The sequence below is a fragment of the Xiphophorus hellerii genome, chromosome 15 (assembly GCF_003331165.1).
Source record: "Xiphophorus hellerii strain 12219 chromosome 15, Xiphophorus_hellerii-4.1, whole genome shotgun sequence".
Taxonomy (NCBI): Eukaryota; Metazoa; Chordata; class Actinopteri; order Cyprinodontiformes; family Poeciliidae; genus Xiphophorus; species Xiphophorus hellerii.
In genome coordinates this window covers 4,749,808-4,757,211 of record NC_045686.1, presented here as the reverse complement: position 1 = coordinate 4,757,211, position 7,404 = coordinate 4,749,808, and the positions used below count along the sequence as shown (strand labels likewise).

Genomic DNA, 7,404 nt, shown 5'->3' with positions numbered 1-7,404 from the left:
AACTATTTTTATTTTTCTGAAAATTTTGTTTTAGAAAATTTCTGAGTCTGAAAATTTCTGAGTTTTTGAGCAGAAATGTACTCCTGTTTTTTTCTATCTCAAAAGGCTGTAATACGCCGTCGTACATATCAGACGTGAGAAGTCAAGCAGAACCAGATGAAGACTTCACTTCATGTGAGAAACGCTGCTGGGTTCTGAGAGAGACAACAGGATCCGCCCACATCTTCACTGGGAACAACCCAGTAAGGACTGGCAGGGAAACTGGGTCAGACAGCAGCAGCTTTCTGATGTCCTGATGAGAACAAAAACAGAGGGAAACCTTCCAGAACCACAAACTGACTCAGGTGCAAATATGAGAATAAATCTGATCCTCAGATATTCAGCGGATCATTCAGATTAAATCTGAACTTTGGGAGGAGAAACAATTGGAGTCTCATTTCTGTCACCAGATATTAAATAAAAACACACAATATCAGTTGGATCTTTTTCTATAAAGATAAAGAATATCTACTTCATTTTGTCTGTAAAAGTTGGATTTTTTTTCATGAATCTGACTTATTCCTCACATAAATATGAATTATTTCAGTGACATAAAATCAGAAATGTTCAATTCACAATTGGATAATTTTATGTGGCTTACGTAATTAGAAGATATGTAGATGTTTTTGTGTTATTTTTAGCCTTTTTAAAATTAAACCACAAGAAACTGTCTTGAGTTGTTTTTTATTGTCCGACAAAATTAATTAGACCCTTAAAAAGACTAAGAAAACGAATAAACTATATATTTGATAATGCATTAAACCTGGAGGTTTCTTAGCATTCTATTTTCCTGATATTTTTGTCCTGATGGGAAGAATAACGTTTATTTTAAACAGGATGACTCAACGTGCAACAACAATAAAACCGAACAGAAAGTAAGAGCGTGCTGCCCCCTGCTGGAGCCCCGCATCACTGCAGCTCCACGCCGCTGAACTGAGCTGATCGATTTAAAAAGTTTTAAAAGTGATTTAAATCTTTCACAGCTTTAATGTTTGATTCTATTTTCTAAGATCCTTGTTTACTTAAAATAAAGGCTACCATGTCAGAAAGTTTTTTTCAAATAAAAATGTGAGTGACAAAAGTAACAAAGGCAGCATGAAGATATTTGAATAATTTTCGTATTGATTGATCCAAATATTGATTTGGATCATCACATCTTTCTGAAAGATGCTATCAGTTAATTTTTTCTTACCATAATCTTTAAAGATTAAATAAAATTAATATGCACTTTCATGTAGTCAGGTTTTAATAATTTTATATTTATTTTAAATGATTTTACTTCCTTTGCTTATTTGTTTTGTTTCAAGAGAAGGGAATTGATTTACTTTTCCATTATTTATAACTTAACAGAAATCTGAATTATTTTGTAAACTTTTTCATGCCCACAATTAACCATTAAAAAAAATGAAATTAGTTGTAAAACATCTCAGCCATCAATTTACAACTAAGATTTTCTGTTTATGTTATTCCTTTAAAAAAAAATATCTAATTATGACTGAAGGGAAGAAAAACATAGTATAAAGCGTTAAAGCTGAATAAACTACATGATGTTGAACTAATTCCCAAAATAAAACCTGAAAACATACTGAAATAACCATATTAAACTTCTAACTCACAAGCTGGCTAAATGCATTCAGTTTAATAACAATGTCTTTTTATAACGAAGTTATTTTTATTTAGGTAAGAAAAACATCATATTTTTATAAACTGACTTATTTCTAAAAAGCATTTGTTAATTTATTTCTTTGTATTGATTTTCTCTAGTCCAGAAGTTGTTTTATCAGACATTTATTGATTATTAGTTTCTGTTAACGCTGCTGCTGACGGTTGGCGGTTACCATAGCAACCGGTAACCGACAGCTCCTCCCCCTTTTTCTGTTGCCGCCTGTAATTCTGGTACCGGCTCTGTTTTCTTTACAAGTATTATATTTTAACATATATTTCAGACAAATTTAATCATATACAGAGTTTTATGGATAATTCTGCCATGTTGCGTTAATGTTTTTAACTGTTATTAATGTTGTGCATTTTAGCTATGTTTAATGTTACAACTGTTAACTGTTGCTAACTGCTCATTGGGAGCTAATGCTCTGTAGTTTGTTTATGTTTATTTATTGTGTTTTATTTAATGTACAGGCGCAGAACAGCTGGACTGATGTGAACCACCAACCTAATGTCCTGGTCTGTTAGGTATGTCTTAATTTTTTGATTCAAAGTAAGGTTCCAGTTATCTACTGTGATCGTCTTTGAATAGTTTTTGAGTGTTAAATGTGTGATTTCACTTACTGTACTAAATATAAATATTCAATGTTACTTATGAACAAATGTGTGTATGTAAATATTTCAAAGGTACATCTCATGAACTATGATCGGACAGATATATAGTTCCATATGACCAGAACACAACACGATCTTACACAGCTACTGGTTCACCTCAAAGGATCCTGCAACAAATGCTAAGGCTAGTTAGCATGGCCACAGACGATGACAGAAAAAAGATTGTCCTTTAACGGTAAGTTGTTTCTCTTCCATTAGCGCATTTAGCTGCATGGACACAGAGATGATTTACAGCACTAAGCCCCGCCTCCTGGCTCTGATTGGTTGTTTTTGGTCAAAGCGGAGCATTTCTGCAGACGGCAGTAGTAGCTCAGGGAGGAGGTGGAGGAGATTGATCTTTTCTTAGATTACATGTCTCATATTAAACTGTCACAACATGGTAACAGTTTTAACAAATATGTAAAAAAAAAAACATTTTTTGAAAAGCTACATACTGCAGCTAAAGAGTAATTTATCAGTAAGTTTTAGGAAATGAAAACACAAAGAAGTTTCTCTAACTGTTTTACTCTGTTATACATTTTCAGCCAGAAATGTGTTTATCTGTACATTTTACCATTTAAAGTCTAAAATCTCCAATCTGAATATAATGAGATGTTAATCCTGAATCATGAAAGTGAAAGTAAACTGGATATAATAATTGCATTTACTAAAAGTGATAATTTTAAAACAAGATAAAACTCAAGATGTGTCTTTGTTTCAGGTATGGGACGTATTAACTCCAAAACTCTTCCTCCACGTAAGTTTGCTTAAAACTGATATATTTTTTATTATTATAAATGATGTCATTTGATGTAATTATTTTCATGTATTTCTGTATTTCACAGTTCTTGAAAAACCATGGCTGCAGATAGATTGGGAGTGAGTGTCTACTCAATAATATATTGTATAAAAACTTCAAACCTGTGTTCCTCTATTCTAGCTCTGCCTTCCCTCATCAAACATGTCCAGTCATTCAGTCAGTTACAGCTAGGGGGCGACGTGATGTTTGTTTTCCTGAGCAGAGACAGAGAGACTGACCTGCAGTTCATAAACGACTACAAACCTAAAGGTGGCCACCGGCAGTTCAGGATTCTTCTGCATGGACCAGTCGGAGCCGGAAAATCCAGTTTCATCAACTCCGTCTTCAGCGTCTTGGAGGGTAAAATCTGTCACAAGGCGACTGCGTGCAACATCATTCAGACCAGCTTCACCAAAAAGGTAAAAGGAAAATGTATGATTCATTTAAGAGAAAAAAAAATCTCATTCTCTATTTTGTAATTCTCATGATTAGTTCTGCACTGATCTATGGAGTGATGACTGATTTACTGTTAGACCAAAATAAAACGTTCACTTCATGTTCTCCCATTCAGATCTGATATAAAATGACTTATCGGAAATTCTCCATCATAATTTCCACACAGAAATATTAAATTTAAACTAAATAAATTGATTAAGGGAGAAAATTAAAAGTTTATTCCTAATATTTGTTTTTTTTTTCTGGTTAACAGTACATGACCTACAAGCTTAAAAAAGGAGACCAGAAAAACGTGTATCCTTTTGTACTGAACGACATGACAGGTTTGAGCAACATCAGCTGGAAACACAGAAGAGTCTATGAGAAGGACATGAAAATGGCCATGAAGGGACACATCAGGGATGAGTATAAAGTAAGGTTTCTGCTGCTGCTGTGAAAAAACTAAACGGGGAATAAATTCATATCATTTCTTATTGCTGTAACTATTTAACTGTTTCCAGTTCCACCCTCAGAGCGCGTTGTCCGAAACCGATCCGTTCTTCAACCGGAATCCAACTGTCAACGACAAAGCTCACATCCTGGTTACTGTCTTTGATGCCAACACAATAAATCAGCTGGACGAAAGTGTAGCTGAGACAATTCAGGAGATCAGAGACGAAGCCACTGAGCTGGGTGAGAGACACACCACAGAACCACAAACCCAGCATCTAACTATCAATAGGGCCAGAAAACCCAAAACAAACAAAAAACTGTTGTATTTTATATATTTATCTGTCCACAGAACTTTATATTGTGTAAGAGTGAAATGTAAGTTACTTTCCTCTGCAGGGATTCCTCATGTGGCCATTCTGTCCAAAATTGATGAGGCCTGTCCTGAGATCAGAGAAGATATAAAAAATGTCTGCCAGAGTCGGGCGCTACAGAAAAAGGTAAATTATTCCTGTTGTACTGTTACTGCTTATGGTGCATACACAGGGAGTTTCTTTAAATGCTGAATATTGTTTTTTCTGAAATAAAGAACTTTATTAAATAGTTAATTTTATTATCTTTGGTTAATCTTTTCCCTACTGCTTTGTGATCTATTCTGTTTTTTTCCGTGCAGATTCAGCTCCTCAGCAAACTGGTGGGAATCCCAGAGAACTGCATCTTCCCTGTGAAGAACTACAACTCAGAGAAGAAGCTGAACCATGAAATTGACGCTCTGATCCTCAACACCCTGAGACACCTCATCGAGATCGGAGAGGAATACCTTAGCAGTTAAAAAGGACCTAAATATAACCAGTTGTGTTAAAGCATTCCAGCCATCATAACTTCTGTGTATTATCGACCTGATCCAAAGCACGACCGCACCCGAATTGTGTTTGGAAAACTTTCCACTACAGGGTTTACCCCAGAGTATTTTCCCCCCAGTTAGGCTAAGCATTGCTTGCTTTTATACAAAAAACTGCATCATTTATTTTTTTTATAAGCTGGATTGCAAACGTTATGCTGCGGTGAGCAGAATCGTTGGTTTATGGTTGGTGAATTGAACAGGGCAGGAAGTCGGTAGCAGTGCACCAATCACACCCCTGGCCGCCTCGCGTGCTGTTGCGGCTGCGTCTCTGAAGTTTACCTCGGTGCAGATCTGCGCGCCTTCTGTCACTCAAACTGTTCATCTTTGAGGATGAACAGTTTGTGAGGACTGATGTTTCTTTGGAGAATTCTTCATCAAGATATGAGTCGAGTTTAAAAGCCACCGCTGTCAGACGTGCGCGCTGAGCGAGCAGTGAGGATCATATATCTGTGTGAACAAAGAATTATGTGCAGCGTGTGTATTTACATCTCAACATGCTGCCCAGCGCGTTTGCTCTGCGTCTGCGCTGATAAAGTTTAGTTGGTTCAGCCCAGGCGTCTCACTCCCCTCGTAGTCATGCAGCACGCTGGATTTCTCTATTTTATTTGTTTTGCTCTTTTTGCAGTGGCATGATGCTTCAAACTGCACCATATCAAACGCTGTAGAGCAGTTTGGCCACGCCTACTTTCGATTCCACTGGAATCTGAAAATAACATGCAGGGGACAATGTTGGGTGAAGTCTGAGGAGTTTTTAAAATGTTATAGCCTCCAAAAAGCTGTGATTACAATAAGTCTTCACAGCGCTTCGCTGCTCGGGTCTAATGAAGTAGAAATAGTTTTACATATAATACTCCCTACAGAACATCTCAATTTTCAAAATACACAAAAAGAATCAGTTGAATAAACAGATTGAAAGACAAAAGCAAAAGTTTTTAAGATTCACAGGCATCAGCCTGCAAGGATAGCCGATGGATGGAGGTTTCATTTTGAATGTTTGTTTATTTCTGGTTAACAGCACAAAACCTACAGCATTAAAAAGGAGAACAGGGTGACATGTATCCTTTGGTAATAAACGACATGATGGGTCTGAGCAACATCAATCTGAGAGACAGACGAGATCATGATAAAGACATAGAAAAGGTCATGAAAGGATGGATACACAGTGAGGTTTCTGCTGCTGAAGGAGAATAAAGAACCGACAATAATTTATTATTATTGTTAAAACTATTTTGACTGTAACTGTTTTAAGTTCAACACAGAGTGGTTTGTCAAAAAAAAATCCGCTCTACAACCAGAATCAAACTATAAAAGCTCACATCCTGGTTTCTGTCTTAGATGGTAACAGATCAAATCTGCTGGGCGGGACTGTTATGGAGTCAATTCAGGACATCAGAGAGGAAACAACTGAGCTGGGCGGGAGGAAACATTACACTAAACAACAATAATAAAACATTTTTTAGTCTTTTTACTTTCAATAAAGTTACTAAAAACAATATGTGTGAAATAAGTGACTTCCTGTGTTTCCTGTCTGCAGGGATTCCTCATGTGGCCGATCTGACTAAAACTGATGACGTCTGTTCTGAGACCAGAAGTGATGAAACAAATGTCCGCAGGAGCCAGGAAAAGGTCAATTATCCTGTTACTTCACATGGTCCATATTCAGAGTTTCTTTAATTATTTTCTATAAAATAATTCAAGATCTTCATTAAATCATCAGTTTTAGCATTTTTAGTCCATCTTTGTCTTCCTAGCGGAGATTTATTTTTTCTAATTTGATCTGTTGTTTTTATTCGCAGGTTCAGAGCCTCCGCAAAACAGTGAAAATCCCAGACAGCTGCGACCACCCTGTGAAGACCTACGAAAGTGCAGAAATTATATTGTTTCATCTAGAAAATTTCTGAGCTTTGTGGCAGAAATGTACACATATTTTTTATTGGGTTTTTTTTCTATCTCAAAAGGCCGTAATACGCTGTCGTACCTATCAGACGTCAGAAGTCAAGCAGAACCAGATGAAGACTTTGCTTCGTGTCAGAAACGCTGCTGGGTTCTGAGAGAGAGAAAAGGGTCCAGTCTGAACCGCACACAGCTGCACTGGGAACAACCCAGTAAGGACTGGGAGGGAAACCTGGTCAGACAGCAGCAGGTTTCTGACGTCATGACAGACGGAAACCTTCCAGAACCACAAACTGACTCAGGTGTAAATATGAAAATAAATCTGATCCTCAGACGTTCAGCGGATCATTCAGATTAAATCTGAACTTTGGGATCTTCAGAGGAAACAACTTTAACCTCATTTCTGTCACCAGATATTAAATAAAAACACACAAAATCAGAGTTTGATCTTTTTCTATAAAGAATATCTACTTCATTTTGCCTGTAAAAGTTTGATTTTGTTTTCATAAATCTGACATATTCCTCACATAAATATGAACTATTTTAGTGACATAAAACTGTTCAATAT

At 36.5% G+C, this 7,404-nt stretch overlaps 1 protein-coding gene across 2 annotated transcripts; it reads left to right on the top strand.

Moving 5' to 3' along the window:
* The first annotated feature begins 2,407 nt into the window (after nucleotides 1-2,407).
* On the top strand, nucleotides 2,408-7,275 carry LOC116733765 (interferon-induced protein 44-like). 2 transcript variants are annotated; one of them, XM_032584581.1, is made up of 9 exons: nucleotides 2,408-2,551; nucleotides 3,077-3,112; nucleotides 3,201-3,234; nucleotides 3,378-3,573; nucleotides 3,864-4,022; nucleotides 4,111-4,282; nucleotides 6,478-6,569; nucleotides 6,740-6,806; nucleotides 6,902-7,275. In XM_032584581.1, the coding sequence occupies exons 1-9, from the start codon at nucleotides 2,524-2,526 to the stop codon at nucleotides 7,192-7,194; spliced, it is 1,077 nt and encodes a 358-aa protein (XP_032440472.1). In that variant the 5' UTR covers nucleotides 2,408-2,523; the 3' UTR covers nucleotides 7,195-7,275. The 2 variants fall into 2 exon arrangements, with proteins under 2 accessions (XP_032440472.1, XP_032440473.1); XM_032584582.1 differs by lacking the exons at nucleotides 6,478-6,569; nucleotides 6,740-6,806; nucleotides 6,902-7,275 and adding exons at nucleotides 4,439-4,539; nucleotides 4,713-6,099.
* Nucleotides 7,276-7,404: the final 129 nt, after the last annotated feature.

Bases quoted from the DNA above. Each gene is read 5' to 3' on its own strand.
- LOC116733765 (XM_032584581.1), top strand. From the start codon at position 2,524: ATGACAGAAAAAAGATTGTCCTTTAACG. The intron at 2,552-3,076 runs GTAAGTTGTTTC...TCTTTGTTTCAG, and splicing joins AAAAAGATTGTCCTTTAACG to GTATGGGACGTATTAACTCC. The intron at 6,570-6,739 runs GTCAATTATCCT...TTTTATTCGCAG, and splicing joins TCCGCAGGAGCCAGGAAAAG to GTTCAGAGCCTCCGCAAAAC.